At 34.5% G+C, this 24,660-nt stretch overlaps 2 protein-coding genes across 2 annotated transcripts; one reads left to right on the forward strand and one right to left on the reverse strand.

The window, feature by feature from the left end:
• Positions 1–1,708: 1,708 nt before the first annotated feature.
• Positions 1,709–13,365, reverse strand: LOC136805276 (neurofilament heavy polypeptide-like). The gene is made up of 2 exons (XM_067061852.1): positions 13,074–13,365; positions 1,709–4,581 (listed from the first exon to the last, which is right to left on the reverse strand). The coding sequence occupies exons 1-2, from the start codon at positions 13,214–13,216 to the stop codon at positions 1,959–1,961; spliced, it is 2,766 nt and encodes a 921-aa protein (XP_066917953.1). The 5' UTR covers positions 13,217–13,365; the 3' UTR covers positions 1,709–1,958.
• A 314-nt stretch (positions 13,366–13,679) lies between these two features.
• Positions 13,680–24,633, forward strand: LOC136805277 (uncharacterized). Its single transcript, XM_067061853.1, has 4 exons — positions 13,680–13,849; positions 23,247–23,353; positions 23,619–23,741; positions 23,914–24,633. The coding sequence occupies exons 1-4, from the start codon at positions 13,784–13,786 to the stop codon at positions 24,233–24,235; spliced, it is 618 nt and encodes a 205-aa protein (XP_066917954.1). The 5' UTR covers positions 13,680–13,783; the 3' UTR covers positions 24,236–24,633.
• The last annotated feature ends 27 nt before the right edge of the window (positions 24,634–24,660 follow it).

Consider the following 24,660-nt stretch of genomic DNA (forward strand, 5'->3'; position numbering starts at 1 on the left):
GGTAGATTTAAAAGAGGTTAACAAAGAGATTGGGATCAAGTTTACCGGAGGAATCTTTCGTTTACGTTAAATGTCTATAATCGTATCGGTTCATTGGGCTCTTCCAGAAAATGTTCGTTCATAGGGGTTGGAGGATATAGTGTCCGGGGGGGGGGATAGTAAAAAATCTACAAAATTTGCCTTTTCCAGGCGTTAAACTTGCTCTATTTTTGGGTAGCTTTGTTCTGTTTGAGGGTGATTTTGGATGTCCAGGGGATCAAACAACTGATGCTTGTCCGGGGGGTTAAACAGCTGTCCGGGGGTCAAAAGTCACAATATCCGGGGGGGGGGTGGTAAATTTCCAAAGAAGAGACTTCTGGAAGAGCCCATTCAACGTCTTAAATTATTTTTACTTGACATCTTGTGATTTAGGGGTTGATAGGGAAAAGAAAGGTTCTTGGAAAATTAAAGATGTTTAAAACTGTTCAAGTTAACAATTCCGAAACCGGTGGAAAACCAACGTCCTCTCTATCCAAATATTTCCGTATAACAAGTCGCGCCACGATAAAAAAGTCTACGAAGTTAGATCAGAAAAAATGGCATAACCTATGAGGATTTTTTTGGACATACCTTTGTAACTATCTTTTAAAGTACATATTTTTTTTAGGGATTAAACTAAATTCACACTCAGTCAACCGAACAAAAGACCATAATAATGATTTCAAACCCACCTGAGTAACCTTTTAAAAGAAACAGAAATTGAGTAGTAACAAAAAAGGGACGGAAAACTAGAATAAACTTACAAAATGTATAAAATTGTACACTCTGTTATAAGATTTCGCGAAAATAAAATAAATTATATACAAAAAACAATGCTTTTGAAATAAAAAAAAACTAATCGAGGAAAAGGATAATTGGAACTGGGACCTACAAAATCGGATTCAATGAACTTTTTTCAAGTTTGGAAATAAATAGGTTACAACTAGTAAGTAACACATCGAGACCTACACACATAAGTGATTGATAGTCCAAAAACATGCCTTCCTCGACAAAGTTGTCTAAGCAAGCCTTAAAATTTAAGTTGACAAACATTTACTCCTTTATGTATACTACCTCAAAAGAAAACATTAGCCAAAAACACCCTAAGAAGCCAAACTAAGTCTCTAACCAACGACTTAATAAAATAGATAGACCAAGAACTTCATACAATGGCTCTTAAAAATCTTTTGTTTTCTATTCATTTTGTATTCTTTCATCTTGCCGTCTTTCCACCGTCCGCATAAGTCAAATTACAAAGAAATTAGACTTTTTACAAGCATCTCTAAATGGTGTAAAATCAATTATATCGAATTTCTACTGAACATAAACATAATTTTCGATGTTTTTTGCTTACGTGAGATTGTATTTTTAATCATCTTTCTCACAAGATATTTTTCAATATTTTTCGACAACACTGTTGCACTTTTCAGCGCATTTTCTTTAAGAACACAAACATTTTTGAAAGACTCTAACTAAGAAAATAAACGTGAGTTCATGGTGCGTTCTTAAGATAGAAAACACAAAAACTATCCAAATACAAATGTTATAATTCTAACAATGTTTACTAATTTTTAAGCCTAAAAGTTTGACTTGAAATTAAGAACATCTTCACAAAATTTAGGTCATGTGATCAATATCAACCAATAGCTAATCTTAAAAAAATGCTTTTGCACGCGGAATGACGTTTTAATGATGCAAAAAATCATTAATTTTTTTATCATTCTTACGCGGATCATTTCAAAAGGATACTGGTCTATCTATTTTATTAGGTCGTTGCTCTAACATACCATAGTAGAAAAAACTATTCCAAATTTTATAATCCTTAATATTATATACACTAGATTTTCGTTTTAAGATCGAGAGCTCAAATTAGAAAAAAGAAAGCCCGAACCAAAAATATCATTTAACAATTGAACAACAAAGTAATACAGAGTAATTTCTTATTTCAAGCCATATTTCGTACGGCAAGAATGTTGCGCTTCCACAACCGCTTTGGTGTACGAATTAGAATTTTTCTTCACATCGAAACGTTTTTCAAAATTCGGTAAAAACAATTCCAAATCACGAATATTCATTGTGGAATTTGTATTAGAGCCCAACCATGTACAGAAAACACGTCGAATAGTAGACTCTGATCCATCATAGAACTTAGACACGACTTTCCCAGGCCACCAGCCGTATCCCATGACTTTACCCCAAATAATATCACCGATTCTTATATCCTCATTAGAGCGTGATATAGGTTTTAATGTATCGTGAAAATCGAACATAGCTTGCTTTTTACGTTTTTTCGGTTTCCCACTTTTTTTATTAACATGGTCACGTTTTTCGCCGTCTTCGTTTTCGAAGTCTTTATTGTTTTCTTCGTTCTCGTTATCTTTGCCGTTTGACGGGACGTCATCAATCGTTGGTGACGTCACCGTCGATGACGTTGACGCATTGTCGCTTTCTGTGTTTTGCCGACGAGCGACAATATTGACTGTTGATTTTCGGAGTTGTTTGAATGGGGACGGTTTATTGACGATGGGTTGCTGGACAAGTGTTTGATAAGCTGGTGCTAAGCTGTCTGAATGTAGGTAACGTCTAGGAATCAATGTGGGTCTGTTCATTCGTGATATCGTGATTTTATAGGGTTTTCCAAATAATTCTGATTCAGACGTGGATGTGGCTATTGTCGAAGTTGAAGTTGTTGAAATTGTGGTCGTAGCGGTAGACAGAGACGTCGTTGTATTCGTAGTAACGGGAGTTTCTTGAGTAGAAACGGTCTTTTCAATTTGATTAATGTCTTTATATTCCGTGTATATACCGTCCGTAGCTGGATCTGTCGTCGCCGGATTCGGTAACGACTTGAAAACGTGTAATGGCTTACGACGGTTCTTTTTAGGTTGTACGGGGAACGAATTAAAAGTCTCCGGAGATACGATCTGTTCGTGACACGTCAAATCAATCTCGTTAGTATTACTCGTGTTTTTCGAAGGCGGTTTTGTTATTGTTGAAGATGATTTTGTATTCGTTGTAGAAACGGCAATTGTTTGATTCCTTGGAGGCGACCCATGATCTACAATTTTGACGATCGGTGATAAATTCATGCTACTAGTTACTGTTAAGGGTAGTGTCATTTTCTTTCTACTCTCAGCTGAAATGCGTTGTGATTGAATATTCCTTGACTTTTTGACAATCTTTGCTGCTGTTTTCTCACCAAGTGTGTATTTGCGGTTTCGCGTTGAAACGCCGTCTTCTTGGGAGGCCGCTACGCTTCTTGTGACGGAACGTTCGCTAAGACGTTTCTGTTGTTTCAATTCCTTTTGTTTTGCTTTTTCAAGTTTCATTGCTTCTTCTTTGGCTTCTTCTTCGCGTCTCAGACGTTCTTCTTCTCGTTTTTCTTCCGTTGTTTTCACTCTCTTTTTCTTCTTCTTTAAGCCCTTACGTTCAGCTTTCCGTAATAGATCGTTCGGTGACGTTGACAATGCACGCCGTGTCGCGATTCCCATTCGTTGCCGACGTCGCGTCTTTTCGCGATTTTTGATGTTCTTTAAAGCAAGCGCAATGGGATCGATACGTTTCTGACCGGCAGGTTTCCGTTGAACTTTTTTCTTTTCAATTTTAACAATAGGTAACGCGCCTTCTTTTATAATCTCCTCAGGAGTTAACTGAATCTTATTGGTCTCTCTGCTCAATTTCAATTTACGATTCCTTTGTTTTGGGTTATAGACTAGTTTCTTGCCTTTACGTCGTCTCTTCTCATCCGGCGTTACTTTGGCGTCCGTTGATGAGGATAGGCTATCTTTCTTTAATTTCTTAGCAGGCGAAGGTGTGGATATATCCTTTAAACCATCCGTGGTCGTATTCAGGTCCGGTGATTTAACTGGCGATCTCGGTGAAGATAAACCAAGAGTTTCTACGGAATTTTTGAGATCAATGTCTTGAATTTTATGACCAGCTAAGGGAATCTTGATAATCGAATCACTGCTGTCACTATCTTGCGGTGAAGTTTCTTTAACGAGTGGAGGTTTCAGCGATTTTGATGACGTTGACTGTTTACTTGATGGCGTTGCTTGCTTTTCTGATGGAGCCTTATTAGATGATTTTACAGCGCTTTTAGACGGTTGTTTCTCAATAGTTTTAGAAGAAGATTTCTCATTTTTATTTGCTGTCTCATCTTCAGCAGTCGATTTGGTGCGTTTCCTTACATCTTGCTTTGTGGTAGGATCGTCTATTGATTCGTCTTGTCTTTCAATAACTGGTCGTCCAATACTAGAATCCAGACTCTCCACTAAACCAAATAGAGAATCAATAGGTGATTTACCAACAGAATCTTTCGAATCTTTTGGCGATGATGATTCAGATCCGTCATTTTTCTTTGGTTTATGTTCAATGGGAGGTGGATCATTATCGGACTTGTATATATAATCGTCGAGCACGATATAAGTTGGTTTGAGTTTCTTGCTACGTAAACCTTTGGATTTGGTATCTAGATCACGCGTGTTGACAGCATCGTATAGTGATTGCGTGACTTCCGGTTCCAACACTTTCTTCTCCTTGTAATAGTTGTTTGGGATGACCCTAAAAAATAAAGAAAAATTTAAATACATTATAATATTGTCATTATAGTATTGTTCCATCTTACAATGAAATATTTTCACAACTTATTAATTGGGCTAAGTTTATTTATCACTTTCTTGATTTTAGTCGTTATGCAACGTTTTACAACGCTCAACAACGCTTGTATATTTATTTATGATTGGTTAGACTTTATAATAGGAAAATGCCAATAATCTATCAAAAGAACGAACAATGTGTTTTCTACCCCCTCACAAATCTGACAAATCTAACATATGTACTTTTTGGGAAAAGGTCCATTTGATTTTGATTGTACCATTGTATAAGATATTGTATAAAGATATTCTATATATTATTGGAAAATAGACAAATAGATACTAAAGAAAAAACAAAATTTTCATGAATTGCTTTGAGACAGACTAGGAATGGAAACATGAAATCTCATTCACTTCACTCTCTCAGTTCAACGCTTGTAATAGTGTGATAGGTCTAATTTCCTTAGAAAATGGAGAATATTAAACTCGTGTATGTGTCCAAAAAACAGCAGAGCAGTATTTGTCCAAAATAAAAGTCGTCATAGTTTTCAAAAACCCATTAAAGTTACCTTGAAAATTGAATTTATTGATTGAAAAGAATCACTTCTTGTTTATATCATCCTTAATTCTAGTGATAATGAGTTTTTTGAGTATTTTATTTTTTATCTTTTTTCCCTGGACTACACAAAGTATTGTCATCAATACATCATTCTCAAAACAATACTTGGTTTTTTCGCAAACGTGAAATTCACTCAAAAATTTATGAAAAACTTTACACAATATATAATAAACAGGAAGAAACTGATCTTAGACGATAGGTTATCACAAAATATCAGTAACAAATTTGTGTTAAAAAATAGGGCGAGTATCAGGAAAATTTAAACTTTTGAACTTCCGGCGCACAACAAGATTCTTGTCGTAGAATTATCTGCTGGAGGGCTATTTTCCTCAGATAGTTAATTTTCAAGGGCCTTCCGAGGTTTACCCTGCTTGTAAGAAAATTATGACCAGCTGTTAACAGGTTAGATAAACCCACCTGCCTTCATTAGTGTCTCAGAAAAAATATTTCATTTTGTGCTATTAACCTCTATTATTTAAAAGAAAACTTTTTTTGCTTTCTTGAGACGTATAAATGCAAACCTTCTGCAAACGTAAATTCAAACTAACCTTTAGGCTTATTGCATTTTTTCAAGAAGAAATCGATACAGAAAAATGTGTTAAAAAATGCAAAATTAGAAACATCAAAGACCTTTTATTACACGATTATGCAAAGCATGACAATAGACACAAATTCTAAGTTTACTGTTCATAACACAGGGCGAAATAAGAGATTTCCAATCATGGAAATATCTTGAAAATATGATAATTCCATATACTTTGGTAGATATGGAAATATGACTGTTCTATATTTCCAAAGTTGTGGAAATATCATATTTCATGATATTTCCATTTCTGAAATTCATTGAAACATCATATTTTCAAGATATTTCCAATTTTTGTCAAAATTTGCCAAATTCGCCAAATTTAATCCCCGCCAAAATTTGTTGTCGTTCCTATGTCCACTATTGGCGATGCATGGACCTCAAGAAAATGACATTGCATATACATCAGACTGTTTTTTAACCATCTCTTAAGAGCTCTAGCCTGGTGGACAGAAAACAATCACAATCTGATCTCAGGCTACTGTTACTGCTAACGCAGTAGCGAGAAATATATCACTGACCCCGATGAGTATATTCTGACCATATATTTCAGGGACGCTAAAACAAATGCACAAAATTAGAAGTTAGAAAACTTGCCATAAACTAGTTACAAGAAACTGAAAATATCCTAAGTTAGACCCAAAAGAAACGAAAGGCTGGCAAACAGAAAAGACGCAAACCCCCAAACAAAACCTAGACGAAGCACACTGAAAACGAAGCACTGGAAAACACACAAAAGACGCAAGCCCAACAAAGAACTAAGCATGTACACAAACATAGAAAATACTTACTAAAATACTAAAGTTCTTTCACTTCACCCTCACAGCACTCAAAACAACATACAACAGTTCAATAAACGACATTCAGAGAAATAACATTTTAAAACGCCTACAAAATCCAATTAAGTGACGTCACAATACAAATTCACAAGAGACAAGACAAGACAAAGACAATACATAAAACAAGACAATAGAAGCGCACAAAACATTGAGAAATATAAAATACTGTGGAGGCCTACTCGCACTCAATGCATGTGAATGTGTGAATATCTGCACTATTTTTTTTGTGAATACTTGAATCTTGAGCTAGAAAAAAAGGAAGATATTACGTAGCCTAAATCTTTTGACAAACTTTAATTTTTAAAAAGGTAAATAGCAGAAAGGTAACCAACATGCTACCAATATTTCTGATTTCAAAATCTCTAAATTTCATATGGAAGCCCCATTTGGCGAAAATAAATCCATGCAAAATCTTCAGTATAAGTCAATTCAAAAAATAAGTCCACACAAAAAATTTAAAATATTGATTTTGATAAAAAAATGCAAATGGGTTCTTACACGGTTCTTACATTGAAATTCTATTGTTTTCATCCTAAAAACCAAAAACTTGTAACTTGAATATCTTGACTTTGGAAAATAGTTACTACCTTAAGGGAAGAAATTTTCGCAAGAAGAAATCTTCGTGAGAAGAAATTTTTGCGCAATTTAATTTTGCGAATTTGGGCGTAATTCACGAAATTAAATTCCACGAAACACACCAAAATGGCAAAATCGCGAAATTAAATTTCGCAAAATTTGATTTTTTGGAGAAAGAAGAAGGCGATGAAGTTTAATCGTGACTTATCATGGAAACATTCATATTTGATGTTATTATTTTGTTGTTAAAGTTTCTTAATGTGACTGAAATATGTTATGAAATCGATGAAAAATATGAAAAACATTTTCTCTGTAAAACAAATTCTTTAGAAATTTCTCAATCGCAAAATTAAATTCCGTGAAACTTTTGAAATCGGCTCATTCGCGAAATTAAATTCCGCGAAATTTGCCATTTTGAAACTCTGATTCGCTAAATTAAATTCCGCAAAAATTTCTTCTCGCAAAAATTTCTTCCCTTAAGGTAGGCAAAAATATTTTGAGATTTTGAATATTTTGAGATTTTGCTCAGGACAATAGAAAGATCCCACATGCCAAATATTACAAACCATCTGATTATCCCTTTAAGGTAAATTTGATCAATAATTTCTTTAATCTGATTTTACTTTTATCATAGCACATGATGTCTGTGATGTTTTGAATAGAACTATAAAACTTTTGCTGGAAACAAAATTTTTTTTGAAATGTTTTTCCAGATGTAACCTGATGAAATCGATTAATTGATCAATTGCTTTTAATATTGATCTAATCGATACCTTGACCCTATCAATTTTTAATTCATAATATCGATGAAAGAATTTAATCAATATAATTGATAACTGATAACTAGTTGATACAATTGTGCTCACAATGCCAATTATTCATCGTTTTATAATTTTTAATCGATATTTAATCAATCAATCAATTATTGTTTATCTTAGACGACTACGTTTTTTGTAAAAAAGACCTGAAATTTTATATATTTGATACAGAAGTAAAAGCTCAGACGTAAACAACTCAGGGTTCGAATTATAGCTTTGCACTTTGCAAAATGTGAAGTGAATTTTAGATTTAGCAACCAAAAAAGATTTCCTAGCTCAAAAATACGAAGTAAAAAAATTATAAGACAACACCTATTTCGTTAACCAACACATTTGTTTATCTATTACTTTATCAAAATTGCTGCCTCATAACTTTCTTCATTCGTTTATCTATTGCTTTATCTACTAGTTACTTCGCAATTTTCTTCATTCATTTATCTATTGCTTTATCAAGTCGCTACCTCACATTTTTCTTCATTCGTTTATCTATTACTTTATCTACTCTTTACTTTGCGACTTTCTTCATTTGTCTATATCTTGCTTTTTCTACTCGCTACCTCACATTTTTCTTCATTCGTTTATCTATTGCTTTATCTACTTGTTACTTCGCTACTTTATTCACTCGTTTATCTATTGCTTTATCTACTTGCTACTTCCAAACTTCAGAATACTTTGCTTTGTCTACCACTCATTTCAAGTCTTACTTTGCTTTTCTCGAGAAATGCATTGAAGATACTTTCGCATTTTCTTCCAAACATTGCAAAATACAAAAAATGCTTCGCCAAAAGTGAAAAGATTTCGCCTGTGACGCTCCTTTTTTTACCTTGCTTTGCTAAAAAAATAGCGAAGCTCCTTAAATTTATAATTCGAACCCTATGCAGATGCTATCATAGCTTATCTAAACCTTAGACAGAGAGCGGAGGTAATATATGCTAGTTACTTGTTTGATTGACCTTCATTATAAAAGAAAGAAAATTGAAGAATTGAAAAATTGGTTACCCATCAGAATCCAACTCGGAGCCCCATTCATATGAGACAGACGATCTAACCACTTGAGCACACAACACCTTGAGAGTGGCTGGGGAAAGCGTGAACTGATAAGAAAGAAAAAGGAAAGAAAGAAACGATAAAAAAATTAATCCGCTTTGATGTTATTATCGAAAAGAAAGGATCAGACATGCCGAAATTCCTTTCGACCTGTCAGCAATCTACTTTTAATAAATAGAAAAACTAGATTGTAAGGAAGATTCTAAAAAAAAATGGCTGTTTTTTTAGAAGACTACGTTATAAAAGTATTTTTTTTTTACTTTTAATAAATTGAAATACTGTATATTGGAAATCTCAGTCTGATTCATAAAGGTTTATGGTCCTAGATAATTATTTCAGATCATAAAAAACTCTAAAGCTGAAAAGCAAATTATAAAGAAGTGTCTGTAGCATTTTACGCCTTCTTGATAGAATCTAAAAAGCTAGGGTGACTTATTTTAACCATTTTTTATTTGAAAATTTTAATATTTCCATCCCTAAGATCCATCCAAACCAAAAATATATTTTCCCTTTTAAATCTGCTAGATAATTAATGCTGTAAAGTTTACAATTTTCTACTTTGTAAAAGTTTCTGCTAACAAAAGTTTGTAGGCCTTGAGTATTATAAAAAATCTATACATTTACCAGCATTTACTATGACAAAAACTTCTTATTGAAACTTCTTTAAATCCATTTATGTATCCAGACAAAATTAATTGAACCAATCGAACTAACTGTATTTTTAATCGAACTTTGTCAAACTCAATCGAACTTTATTTCCGATTAAATGTTCGACTAAATTCGGTGTCAAACTTTAATCAAATACTCACAAATTATTCAAAAGATGAGTTTGATTAAAAAAATCAAACTTAATCAAACTTTCTTATAAAAAAGACTTTAATACCGGGTGCGCCACAAAAAAGTTTCTCTCTTTAAAACTTATTTTCTTGAAATCTAAAATTTTTAAAAGAACCATTCCTATTTCATTGGAAAGAAGAAAGATAAACTTAAAATTTGATGGGTCATTTATTAAATTCGATTCATTAGATCAAAAGTTATGCTCAATTGAATAAAAGAATTACTTTCGGAAAGTGCTCAAAAACGTTAAAAACCGACCTATCAAATTAAACAGAAGCATAATTACATGATACATCAGTATTTTCGTTTCAGTCATTAAAAATGATAATTAGCTGTCTAAATGACCTCTTCTTATTTAAAGGAAGGTTGAATTTCAATGAAAGGAAGAAAATTCTTCGAAAAAGGCCAACAAATCTGGTAAAATTCATAAAAATACATCAAATATGGGTTTCGAGGTAGATCCAGCCTTACATAGACTTTATCCAGTCTAGAACCAAAAATCTGAGAAAAATTTCGGTAAATTTAAATTAAATTGATTTTGATGAAGATTTTAAACCCTTTTGACCCTTCAGTTTCAAAATTTATGTGTTTAGTTACTGAAAAATGCTCTTAATCATGTAAAGGCTATTGCGATTGCCAATTTAAAGTAAAAATTTGATAGGTCGATTTCAAACGTTTTCGAGCACATTCTGAAATTAACTTTTTTATTCAATTGAGCATAACTTTTGATTTAATGAATCGAATTTAATAAATGACCCATCAAATTTTAAGTTTATCTTTCTTCTTTTCAATGAAATAGGAATGGTTCTTTTAAAGTTTTTAGATTTCAAGAAAATTAGTTTTAAAGAGAGAAACTTTTTTGTGGCGCACCCGGTAGTTCGAGTTGTTTGATTTAATCATACTTAATCAAAATTTGTCGAGTTTATAATCAAACAATAATTTTAGAAACCCTTCCAGGCCTCTGTGAGCGGGCACAAAGATAGATGATGGGAGTTTTGATTGATCTTTCAAATAAGATTACGTATTTTTCAAAATTTGTTTGTTACTTAATGATTTTAGTTATTTTCACTTATATCACATCATAGAAACATTAATTGTACATTTATTTATAGAACTCAACGAAAATGCTTCGGAGAGTAAAAAAACAAAGCACGGATTTCCTTCCAATTTGCCATTTCTTGATTTCGAACTTTAGTGGAACTTCTGTCAAAGCTATTGAACATATTATTTCTTGTGGTAGAACTTTGTGGAACGGAACTTTCGACAAATTTGTTGTACTAACGAACATTGTCAAACTTTTTTTGTCGTCAAACTTTGTTGAACGGAGTCTTTTGTCAAATTTGTCAAACATTTTTTCTTGTTGTCAAACATTTTCAAACTTAATACGTTTTGTCGAACTCGATCAAATACTCACAATTTGTGCAAGTGTTGAATAGTTCAATTAAATAATCTACAGTAATTGAACTTTTGTCAGTCGATTAAGTTTGACAAAGTGCGATTAGTTCGGTAATCAAACTGTTTGATTAATTACGTATGGATGTATGGATGAAAACAGCAAAACAATTTGTGTTTATTTCTGTTGTGTCAATTACAAGGCCCCAGCAGTTAACATATTTTATGATATGGGACTTTTTTCCTTTCATTTTTTCCATTTTGGGGTTTGGTGTAAAGACTTTTGGTCTATGAAAATATGAGGCTTGATGCAATAGTTTTAGGGCTATTTTTGTGCGTTTTAGTGCTCTTCATGAGAACAATATTGTGTTGTAACAGTGTTACAAGAGGTGCCGTTGTGGACCTCAATTACATAACTGAAAATGACTTGAGTAGTTCTATACATATAAAAATAAAGATTTACTTTAATCGTAGAAATTTTAGCGAGACTAATTTTAACGTTTTGGCGAGTTTTACCTATTTTCGCTAAAATAAATCTCGCTAAAACACGCCGAATCACCAGATCGCTAAAATTTATCCGCGCAAAATTTCTGGTTGTATTGCCCTGATACATTTTTATCAATAGGAAGGGTTTCAGTGCAAAGAAATGCTAGAAAACGAAAGCAATCAGTAATGTAATACGAGTATTCGCTAAAATTTATCCACGCAAAATTTTTTGAAATCGTGATTCGCTAAAATAAATAAAAAAAAAATCAAGATTTTCCTGACTCGCTAATATACGCTAAAATAAGTCTCGCTTTCTACAATTAAAGTAATCATTTTCATCAAAATAAAAAAATTGGATAAAAATGATTAACAATTTATTAAAATCATAATTACTGTATATACAATTAATTACTTAACTATACTGTAACCAGGTACTTTCTGGTGAGAGGAGTACTAAACCATTAGAATTCTAAATTTAGTGAGAACTTACCAAAAGGGAAAAAATTTCTTCAGAACAAATTTTCACCAAATTTAATTTCCTGGCTTTTTGACAAATTCTTGAAATTAAATTCCGCGAAGAACAAATATTCTCAAGATTTAAAAAATAACCTATAAAATTGGTCTTTTTAGCATAAAGAATCCTCTCAACCGAAAAATTAAATTTTGCAATAATTTCTTCCCTTAAGGTACCTTAAGTGGATAAATTTTTGCAAGCAGGTATTTTCGCAAGACCATTTTATTCAAAAATAATTAAATTTTTGCAGGACTCATTTTTGCAAATCGCCCCCTTTTCAACATTTTCGTAAGGGTTTTGGCAAAAATACTGGTTCTTAAAATTTTTGAGAGCATTAAATTTCATAAATTTTTGGAAAAATTACTTGCAAAACTTGGGAAATATAATCCTCACAAAAATTGATCCACTTGGAGGTATTTTGACATGCAGCAATGTCTTTTATTTTTGGAAAGAACCAATTTTAGAAAATGGCAAGTAGTGTAAATTGGCTCATTTTTTCTTGAAAATTATAGGCAGACTGCAAACATACACATTTTGTTGAGAATTTTTTTCAAATTAACAAAAATTAGTTCTCACCAAAATCAATTTGGGAGAAATCTGATGGTGAATTTTTTTGTATCCGAAAAACTTACTTTAAAAGACTAATATGACTTGAATTTATTCCCAAGTGAGATGAAACCTTTCTTAGCCAATAAAATGGGTGATGATTTTGTCCTGATTTATCAAGAATTGTCAAACGTTGCTCTCACCTTTTCACAGTTGAGCAAGTTTCATTTAACAGGACACCTCGATAGACGACACCTGCTGACCGAAAAGATAGGTGTATAAAGTTTGGGAATATGCCTTCTATAACACAGCTGACTCTACTACCAACTTTGAGTCTATCTTTCATTATGGGAATGTTTGAATGACAGGCACATCAGCTGGTACTTCTGTATGACCGACTTTGTCTTTGGCGATTTTGAGAGGATTGTGAACGCTGCGCTCTTGCTCAAGTCAGTCTTTCGAACTTTGATTGACAAGTTTTGATTGACAAGTTTTGATTGACAGATAAAATTGGTTAAAGTCGGTGAAGGGCGTCGATGACGGCGTACATCAACGGATATATTTTTGCAAGTTATAAATCTATATTTAAGTATTATTTGCTAAACATCTCTCTGTATTATGAATCAAATTGACTATTTCTTATTATATATGGGCGCAAAACATCCTTTTTATTCAAATTTTGACTCCAAATCTTGCAAAATATCGAAAATACGAGCAAGATTCACAAGCCGCCAATTCAGAAATTTTCACGCCCATACCACTTTTGCGGACGCTATAGAGCCAACCCATTACGTCATAAGATAATTTTCGGCAGCCATGTTTGTTTATTTCCAGCCAAGGGAAGCCACACTGCAGAAGCAAGAGAAATCCTTGCTATTCATTTTGGTTTATTACTCTCAAAATTGAAGTTACAATGGCTAAAGTCTTTGTAAAGCAGGGAGAGATTTCCTCGTCAGTTACTTGGTTGTATAAAATAATCGTAAGTTTTAAACATTCTTTTGATGAAAAATTCATTTAGCAGTTTAGGCGGATCTTTAAAAATTGTTTGGTTCCCGTCATTTCGACTTTAAAAAGTGGGTCGGTCTGTCGGTCGGTCGAAAATATTTTTTTGTACATAAATACCATCTTTGTTCATTGAAAGTACCTGCATTGTGAGAGCCCCATAATCATCACGCAACATCTTGATTTTATTAGAAAGTGATGCTTCGCGAGCGTGGTCTGCTTCCACGAAAGTCCGAATAATGAAATCGGGTTAAAAAATCGGGAAATCATGGATAAACTGGTTTTTGGTTCACTTTCCGCTGGCGCGCCGCGCTCGCTATTTCGATTTGAAAACTTGTAAACACTGAGCGCGCAGAGGTTGACAATTAGGAATCCAGAATAAGTGGCAAAAGGGGTCTCCGACTCTCCGACTCTAACTTCAGAGTAAAAATCAGGGTCGGTCGGATGACGGGAACCAAACAATTTTTAGAGATCCGCCTTAGTTAGCCACACGCACCACTATCACGAGCGACCCTGCCGGCGAACCGGACTCGACGGCACCGGACATAGTGGATGTCCGGTGTCGGATAAGAATACTTTTTACCACCGGACAACCCCAACACCGGACTTATAGAAGTCTGATGTGTCCGGTGCGCGTTAATTTTTTCCGACGCATGTCTGGTGTCAAGAGCTCCCGGCATTTAACACCAGACTTGCCACGTCCGCTCCGTCCGGTGTAGCGAAAGGATACTTTTGACACCAGACAAAAACACCGGACTGTACGGTGCGCCGGCAGAGTCATGCACTGGGGGGACTATCTGACAAACGGTCGTGGCTTCTTCATAAAGATGAAAGACAGATCTCGACTTATTGGTCAGCCCCGGTGACCCTTCAAATCCCTTTCACATTTTTTTTTCCCGGAGGTCGTCGTCAAGACTTTCAAGTTTGATTCCGATTTCGGATTATTTTCGGAAAACAAGTTATCAGGGAAACTTTGGCGCGAAAAAATATTTTTTCTTGGAAGAGAAAAGAAACACATAACTTCATTAAAATGTTTGCGCATAATAATAAAAGAACACTATAATTAAAAAGAAGAAAGTGAAAGATGATTTTTTTTGTTTATTCCTCGGTTTATTCAATAAATTGAAAGAAGCTATTGCATTGTAAATAAAAGTATAAAAGAAAGTTTTTTATGATTGGTATTGAGGTGGAGAGTTTTTGTGTGTAAGAAAGGAACGTCAAAGTGTGGCGTAACATAAACTTAGAATCGTCATAACTTTTGATTGAGTTATCGAAACTGGACGGAATTTCCTAAGCAGCTTCCTCAATATAAAATGCCCCTATTCATTCACATTATACTGGGGGGGGACTACTAGGTTCAACACGCCATTTAAATCAATCTGAATCAATTGACTATCTTTTTTAAGTGATTAGCTAACCGTGTCCCGGGGGATGCATTTAGGGAAAATTGGGTACAGGACGTGCCGTTTGTCAGGGTTCCTTTTTGAGGCTCTGAAGAAATCTGACAGGTTCCCAAATTTACTAATTTACGGGTAATTTACTTTTATTTTCAGGGCGAAAATGGGAAAAATTTTCAATTCCCAATTTTGCCAAAAATTCATAATGCGATTGTAGTCTTTTGAGAGAGATTCTACAAGGCCTTTCAGGGTTTGTAGTTTCGACTGGTATGAGAGTTTGACGGGTGAAACATGCAGTGAAACGTGCGTAAATTTAAGCCATTTTTTGGCTTAAAAAATGGGTTTTCGCTCAAGTTCCTCTTATAATTTCGATTTTAAGAGTGCGCTTGTAGTGATTTACTCATGCCAAAAATGAACAAAAGTGACGAAAGCCGCAGTGAACATATTTTAAAGCGGCAGCCTCGGATACTTTCTCAGAGAATAAAGAACAGGTTTAAGACATTCTAACGAAAAGATTTATGTGAAATTCCAAGGGGATGAAATAATCTATAACATCTCTGTCTGCTTTGGACAAATTCAACTTTGTTTTAAACTTTTTTGAAGTTCAACCAAAATGAGCTTTTAAACCTCTTTGGCTTTAACATCGAATTAGGTTTCTTGATTGTACGTCCTTCTAATCGTTTTAAGCTTATTGGGCTGACCTTCCAGCGCAGCTGGTTTATTTCGTACTTTCCAGTCTCTTGTTCGTAGTTTTTCTGACTTTCTGGTTCTTTGTGAGTTACCGTCAACTGCTCCAACTTGGGACAAGTGGTTGCAACATGGGACTTGTTGATATCTGACCTGTATTTTCACTTACTGTTAAATCTCTTTGACACAGTCAGGACCTCATTTCACTTTATCGATATTACGCAAACGGCAGTGTGCGCTAAATAATCTTGGTTTCGCTTTCGATTTCAAGCAAAGGTCTTAGCAACAGGGCGCGCGTACATAGCAACGAGGCTGGGTAGAAAAATCTAAACATAGAATTCAAAAAAAATACCGATCATCTCATAGAGCACTAAAAAATACTCCCTTTCTATGTTTAGTTTGTTCTACCTTGGATTATAACTGAAAATATCTTCAAAAAAACCTTCGTCCGCTATCAGCCGCGCGTTAATCTTTGCCCGCTTCAATTCTTAGATAATGAATAAGAGATTTAAGAGAGGTGCGCTTAGCTAAGCCGTGCTCGCGGGCGATAAATTTATGTTTACTTATCTTGTATATTTTAGTGGTTTTTATCCAATGAAAAGGATGTTGACAAAATATCACGGCGCTGACAAAATATGCACGGCATTGATTATGACATCATTAAATATGTCAATGTCGATTCAACGCCCGTTAATAATAATAATTTGTAGATAGTTCTTTTTATCTTGAAATTAGATCAAATTTAATATTTTTTTCCTATCTAGATTATATTAGCGTTAGAATACGGTAAATTTTCACGAAAAATATTTCGCGATGGCGGTACGCCCAATCGCTCCCACGGGAAAGTTCCAATTTTTAATTATCGGGAAATCGGGGAAACCGGTTCACAACGTGGATAAAAAACGTACGGAATGAAACCTGACAAAAGGTTTTCAACCAGATTTATTCAGATAAAGCTATAAGAGGTTCATTACTTGTGGATTTTAAAACCTACATAAGCAAAAACAAAAGTTGTTGGGAAGGAAAGAGTAAACGCAAGACAGAAGGTTTGGTTGTGTTGATCAGGTATGTTTTTATTCTACCGCCCACCGCCTACCGCCCACCGCCCAATGGGATTAACAAATAGCGAATGTGTAAATTGCCACGCGAGTGACGTCAAACGCTCCATCATTTTGCCACTAATTTGGTCTTCTTCGTTCCAGACACTTGCGCGTGTTCCACTACGGATTTTTGTCATATTTCGATTTAAAAGCCTACTCGGTGCGAAAGGGAAATCGTGTATTTTTTAATACGCGGTTCATTAAACTCAAATCAAATGACTTTGGAGGTTCGGTGAAATGGTTGTGGAATGGCTGTCCCATGTTGCGTCAGATAGTCCCAAGTTGGAGCAGTTGACGGTATTTTCTACCGTGAGATTGGGTAACTTGCATCAGTGGAGGCTAACATGCATAGCCCTCAAATGAAAGACCTGGCTGGTCATTAAAATACAAAGTTAAATCAAAACAAAAATCGTAGAGTAGAGCTGCGAGCGGAGCTGCGTAGTTGTATTTTAATGACTAGCCAGGTCTTTTATTTGAGGGCTATGCATGTTAGCCTCCACTGATGCAAGTTACCCAATCTCACGGTATGTTTTCTAACTTTTACTGAATGACTTACCTACAGATTGCCACCGGTGGGATTCGAACCCACTAAATGCAAAGTTCCAATGTCTTGAAACCCATTGCCTTATCCACTGGGCCACGGATCCATGCCAGGAAAGTGTTTCTGACGGCTATATCACAAGTGTTACGCGTAAGCCAAATCGCGTATTACAAACAACCTCTAAATTGCCGAGTACAGGAGAAAAAAAAATCGAAATTCAAAATGGCGGCCAAGCCCACGATGATAACTATCAAAAATCTTCGTTTTTCATTCAGCTATTGCAGCTCAATAAATCAATGAAATAATTTGAAATAAAAAGTAATCAAACCTTGAACCTTTCATGAATCCAAATAAATAAAAGTATTCATCTAAAGTGAAGATTACATTTCAAAATAAAACGATTTCCAAACCAACCTAAAGTCAGTGTCTGCCAACTAAAAACTTCTCTGCGGGGGTCACTGACAAGGAGTTACGACTTCAGACTTTAGATTCCAATTCTTGTATAGGCTGCAACTACACTGCCAAATGATCTGTATTACAAAGACTTCCAAATGGGTCCATAAGTTAAGAAAATGAGATTATCTTATAGCACGGGGGTTCTGTTTTTAAAAACAAACTTCAAAATAAAATTGTTAATGAGCTTGTTACTTAAAATATCACTTACTTACATAATTCATTTATGATATAACACCCCTTTCTTAAATAAATGGCCTCTTAAAGTCTTTTATGTTTGCCGCAAGAAGGAAGAAATATTTAATTTGACCCCCGGTTTTTTCTCTCGTTTTCTAGCTATTTCTCGCGTGTTAGTGTAGACACAACTTTAATCCGGGGAAATGAAGCATTTTCATTGGTCTAAAATCACAGATGGTCACGTGACCAGAATTTTTATCCAGGGAAATGCCGTGGCCGCAATGTTTTGCTTTGGTGAGATTGACCATTTTGTTGTTTAGATTTGAGCGGGCGAAATTTCTGTACAAACCAAAATATGGCTTCGTTGGAATACCGGTTGAAACACTTGTGCTATTTATATTGTACAAACTGCAGACCAGACTGTATTAAGAGAAAATCACAAAAGAGTGCTTGTTTCGAGCTCCAGCTCTAACCCTAACTGATAATAACCCAATTCCTAGCCAATCTGATACGTAACCACACCCAAACCACACCCATACCCAACCCTACCAGGTCGCCTGCAGGTCCTGACATTATTCCCGCATGCCGGATCCGAAAAATATATACATGTCTTTCGTCTTTATGAAGAAGCCTTCGCCCTGACAAACATGGGATGGCAATTCCGCCACCATTTCACTGAACCTCCAAAGTCATTCAATTAACATAACCACACATTATAGCAGTATAGCCCTAATTGCTCATATAAAAGTTTACGGGAAACCGTACAATGAAGTCGGGTAACTTGCATCAGTGGAGGCTAACATGCATAACCCTCACTTAAATGAATGACCTGGCCGGTCATTAAAATACAAAGTTATATAAGAATAAAAATGATAGAGTACAGCTGCTAACAAAGCTGCATACTCATTTGTTTTGAAATTTTATTTGCTGCTTTGATCAAATTGGTCAGTCGTTTGATGATGATATATGGCTATGCAAGTTTCCCTCCACGGATTTAAGTTACCCGACTTCACAATATATTTGGACACTTTGTGTACTCAATGCTCATGCAAGCACTTACGCTAAAGTCCCGCAAGAGCAGGACAAAAATCAGTTTTTTGAGATTTTCAAAAACTGTCACATACCGTGAGATCAGGTAACTTGTATCAGTGGAGGCTAACATGTATTGCCCTCAAATGAATGACCTGGCTGGTCATTAAAATACAAAGTTAAATCAAAACAAAAATGGTAGATTAGAACTGCGAGCGGATCTGCGTAGTTAATTTGTTTTTAAATTTTGCTGCTTTGGTTGGTCAGTTATGGCTATGCAAGTCAGCCTCCACTGATGCAAGTTACCCGACTTCACGGTAGAAGCTCTTTCAAATTCAGTCTGTGACAGTCTATGCTTAAATTCCCTATCAAGATTACGGGATTTGGAGTGCAGGCCAATTTAAATTTCATTTCTCATGTGACCCTCCTAATTCTCCTAATTCTATCAGTGCTGATCAGTGTACTATTTTTAACGCACTTTTTATTAATGTACTATTTTTGAACTTTTTTAAATTGTTAGGAATTTTAATCTAATAAATCTAATTTAAAATTATATAAAATTACCTATTCTAATTTTTTATATCTTTATGTTAGCTATTAAACCTTTTCATTTTTGTATTTTTACATAAAAAAGTCTGTTCTTCTGTTAAAATGCTTTAAAAATACATTTGGTTGTGAAAGTTTGATTGATAAACTTGACGTTGAAGTATCAAAATAAACTTGTTGTCAAAGAGATTTAAACAGTACAGCTAGGAACATTTGGCGAGCTCCTGTACGCAGGTGCAATCAAAAAAATCATAACATCACTCATTAAAAAATGGCGTTCGTGTCTTTTCGCACTTTTTTTTAGCCTAGCAATGTAGCAAACATAGTAAGTATAAGCACACTGTGCTTTTAATTAGCTGAAATTTTTTTTGTGTTGGAAAACTTTTTCAAACTTTCAGCAATGATTGACCAAACTGTTACAATGAAAATCATCCAGCGCATTTTTTATCCTCTTACCTTCTTCATTTTCTATGAAGCACTCAAAGTTTACTGAAGGTAAGCTCATAAGATATTCTTATAAATGATATTCATTGAAACACGCTTCGTTGTGCGCTGCGGTGGAGTGCATGATGTAACTCGCGCAGCAACTAACTTGCATTCTGTTGGAAGATCATATTGGGCATTTTGGCGTTACCACCCTCAAAGCAGCGGGCGCCTTTGTCTATCCGCAAATCTTTCCACCATTTTCGATGGCCTTAACAATAGATCTAAAAGGGCGCCATAATCTTGGAAGATAATTTGTTTTGGTTTCCGCCTTTGGAAAGTAGCAATGTTTTTGGTTGTTTTCGATGGAAAATGGTAAGAAACTTAAGTTTACAAGTGTCATTTAGTTTTTGCTGGCTTAAAGAATGGCAGGATCCTGGATGGTTTCCCTAACTGCAGTAAGTGAAAATACAGTCCAGAAATCAACCGCCCCAAGATTTGACCAATCGTCCCAAGTTAGAGTCGTTGACAGTAGTTGTTTGGGAGAATGCACCAATGATAAGGTCATGTATAATAATTGATTTGTCTTTTACAACACAGCTGTTGCCTAGTGCTAGGGACAAGATGAGTTACAGTGAAATTAGTTTAACCTCGACATGCGTCTTTTTATTAAAACAAACCTTCAATGAAGTTCTTGGAATTATTCTCATCGAACAAGTTCATCTATCAAACAAGAAGTTCAGTTAACATTGCAATTCTTTCAATTAAAAAAACAACCAAATGAGAGAAGCAATTTTGCACAACACATGAAACGCATGCAAATGTTCTTGTGTCCATCATTAAGATTTTACAACTATATTACGCTTCAAGTCACATGATAAAAATAATTAGCGCACTTAGTCGGCCTGGTTTCCCATCCTTATTTATCACAAACACACATTCTAGACGCTAAGAGCTGCAAGCACAAACGACTCCCTATTTTCATTTCAATCGCAGTGATGGCAGGGCCGAGTTTGTTGGCAGTACGGCGGTCACATTAAATTCAAAAGGAAACCAGGCTCCTTTTGATATTTTCAGTTCATGGTAAAAAGGTTTACTAAAAAGATCCTCGCATGCAAAATGTTGTTTTGATTTGGATATCTTTGTTGAAAGCATGGTAATGAGTTTTTAGTGATGACTATATTGTTAAAGTTTTCCTTTCAAACATAACAGTTCACATTTCTCATGTATCAACAATCTGTAACGTGATAGGGAGAGTACAATTTACTGATACAACTTTGGTATGTATTTGTTTATGTTTGATTTTTTGTTTTAAAGACCAGCGTACATGTCGAGATAACAAGACGTATGTTGAGGTTAGACGAGTCTACGGTAGTCTTTTGGGAGAACGCAACGTCCCTAGTGACTCAGTTCTTCATATTAATTATATACTCCACCAATTTAGGCCAGAAATTAGCTGCTCCATATTACGGAAATAAAACCCAAATACTCAAGCTAATACTTTATAGAACGACACACGGGAAGATAGATTCACATGCTAATTTGGGCGGGAGAATTAGCGTGCTAATTTTAACCAAATTTATTTACAGGTATTTTCTGCAGCTTTTTTATTTCGCGCTTGTTTTACTTGCATCCACTTAATTGTGGAGTAATTAGTTATGTAATAGACCATTGCGTTCTCCCAAACAACTATCGGGTAACGGGTACTCTTAGGTTCCAAATAAACGGGCCCCCCCGCTTGTTAATTTTTCGAAAATTTTCCAACCCCCCGGACCTTATTAGGACCCCCCCGTTTATTAATCTCTAAGAATATTTTCAGCTGTCAAGGGGAAGGCCTCTTATTTTGCTCTAAATAGCCTGATTTTAGCCTATTTTTACCTTATTTTTGGGTCTCAGAAGTACGATTTCCAACCCCCCCGGCAATTAGGTCCCCCCCGTTTATTAAAATCTAGAAAATTTTCCAACCCCCCCGTTTATTCGAACCCCCCCGTTTATTTGGAACCTAAGAGTAACTTGCATCAGTGGAGGGAAAAACCTGAAAGCCATCAAATGCCTGACCAACCAAAGCAACAAAATTTCAAAACAAATGTAACAGTAGTCAGAATCGCAGACCTCTATAGATATACTTCCTATAGAGGTCTGCTTAATATTATATTGCTTACCTTCCCACTATGGTGGCTCATTATAGTGGTAGATTATTCCTTTTTGGCAACTTGCTAAGTTGCGGTAACTCAAATGCAAGTTAGAATATTGAACAAAAATTATAAAAGGGAAGACATTCCAGTGTCAGACATATTCTATTTTTGCTAGCAGGCACACCTTTTTCAATTGTTTTTTATTTTTTGAATGTTTTGATTTTTTTAGACAAAGAGTTTGGTGATTTTTTCAAAGTCACTTTCACTATTACTGCTTGTTTTTAGAAATAATTCCTCTAGATTTTTTTAAGCTAGACACATGAAAGGATTTCATCAATAAAACTGATTACAACATCGTTTCCAAATAATATTAAATAATATTCAAAATAATATTAGATATTTATAAGTATTCTTTCTCTTCAGTAAGCTACTAAAAATGATCACATACCTGCTTCGACCTGTTACTCTACTTCGTAACAGGGAGTGTACCTTTACAAATTCATCATCATAAGCACTCGCCAGCTAAAAAGGGTTGTTCGCCGAAACAACCGTAACAGTAACAGTGCAAGAACTACAAAGCTCTGCTCCCAGCTCTCTACTTGCCGCTCTACTTTACTATTTTAATATCTCATATTTTCCACCGTGAATGGTTTATTGAATAACTCATTACCACTATTATCGAATCATCAATCAGACTAAAGAAAGTTTTTTAACCAAATGCTCATGAAATTTTGATTTTCTGAAATAAATAGGCTTATCATTAAAAAGCCAGAAATTATAAAAATCTAATAAATGCTCGGAAGTACAGGAAACTTGATTTTAAATATTTTTGGGATGAGTTTATATAGTGACTAAAACTTGCAATACATATTAAAAATTTTTTTAGACCAACAACCCTATTGAAGTCATTAAAGTTGATCAAACTGCAAGTAATGATAACCCACTGAAAATATTTCCTTATCTAATTGATGGAGAGGCACAAATATGGGGAGAGTAAGATTAACTTTTATCATTACGTACATATTTATTTTAAATTGAATTAATTTTACCAGATAAGTATTGTCTTTTTTCACGTTTTTAAATTTGCTAGCTAAAATCTTCACATACCATTCGCTTCCAGTAACCAAATTTTTAAAATTTTACTAAAACTCCCTCATGAAATTCTTACAACTGATGCAAAATGGATATAAGGTGAAAACAACAAAGTCTGATCCATTTCAATTCCAAGTACCATTACCTATTTTTATTGAATTTTCAGCTTCACTGTGATCTCGCATTTGGCTGAAAAAACGGGCAACAAGAACTCTTTGTGTGGAGATACTTCTGAAGAAAAAAGCCAGATAAATTCCCTATTGTTTTGGCTTGCTGGATCGTTTTCAAGGTATACCCACTAATGATACTTTTACAAATATATTTCAAGTAGTGATATTTTTTGATACTCTGAAAGATTACAACAGGTTAAACTTCTAGCGTACTTCATAAAATTCAATTCATGATGGCAAATATTCACAAGGGGTGGTAACTTTAAAAGTGATGTAAACTGTTTTCTATAGATCAGCACTGAGGGATTATGTTTTTCCGAAAAAAGATGGCGCAAACATATGCAAACTGGACTTGGATAGTGACAATGCTTTATTAATTGAACATGGCTTCAAATCAACTTCATCTCATCTAGATAACCTTGAGAAAAGTTATTTTAATGTTGACAATAAAAAGTCTTTGACATCAAAACAATCTATTGCTGATTATTATCTTGCTTTGATATTGTTGGAGTTGGAGAAAAATCAATTCAAGTTGGATAATTGGAAAAACACAAATACATGGTTCAAGGGTTTTAAACCTGAAGTGGAAAAACTTTTAAATCAAATGGTGTAAACACTCCTCAGTAAAACAAATGTCAAAAATATTTTCAACCTCAAATGTCAGATAGTATTGCCATCAAAAATGGGTATCATTTTACAGAAATCTTTTCGAAAGTTTTACACTAACAATGGTTATAGCATTTTCAATATATTTTGACCAGTTATGATGCCTTTTTAAAAGGATAGTTTATAGGTTCATTTCTATTGATGTCTGATGACTTCTTCGAAATTTTCAATTTTGCATTTTTCTTTTTTTAACAGAATTTTTAGTATGGTTTTTTGTGTTTTTATGTCATTTTTTTATCAGCATTTTTTGTAAATAAGGATTGTGTAAAGTGTAAAAAACAGTGTGTTAAGATATCTAAATTATTTGGTAGAATTAATTTACAAAATACAGAAGTTAAAAATTTTGTACTGTTGTGGTTATAGTTTTATCCA

This window comes from Clytia hemisphaerica, unplaced genomic scaffold (assembly GCF_902728285.1).
Source record: "Clytia hemisphaerica strain Z4C2 unplaced genomic scaffold, Clytia hemisphaerica genome assembly, whole genome shotgun sequence".
Taxonomy (NCBI): domain Eukaryota; kingdom Metazoa; phylum Cnidaria; class Hydrozoa; order Leptothecata; family Clytiidae; genus Clytia; species Clytia hemisphaerica.

What these genes read in the sequence shown, in the direction of transcription:
- LOC136805276 (XM_067061852.1), bottom strand. Translation starts at nt 13,216, where the DNA reads ATGAAAGATAGACTCAAAGTTGGTAGTAGAGTCAGCTGTGTTATAGAA. An exon ending in ACTTGCTCAACTGTGAAAAG is followed by an intron (nt 4,582 to 13,073) that starts GTGAGAGCAACG and finishes TTTATTTTTTAG; the next exon opens with GGTCATCCCAAACAACTATT.
- LOC136805277 (XM_067061853.1), top strand. Translation starts at nt 13,784, where the DNA reads ATGGCTAAAGTCTTTGTAAAGCAGGGAGAGATTTCCTCGTCAGTTACT. An exon ending in CTTGGTTGTATAAAATAATC is followed by an intron (nt 13,850 to 23,246) that starts GTAAGTTTTAAA and finishes AAATTTTTTTAG; the next exon opens with ACCAACAACCCTATTGAAGT. An exon ending in CTTGCTGGATCGTTTTCAAG is followed by an intron (nt 23,742 to 23,913) that starts GTATACCCACTA and finishes TGTTTTCTATAG; the next exon opens with ATCAGCACTGAGGGATTATG.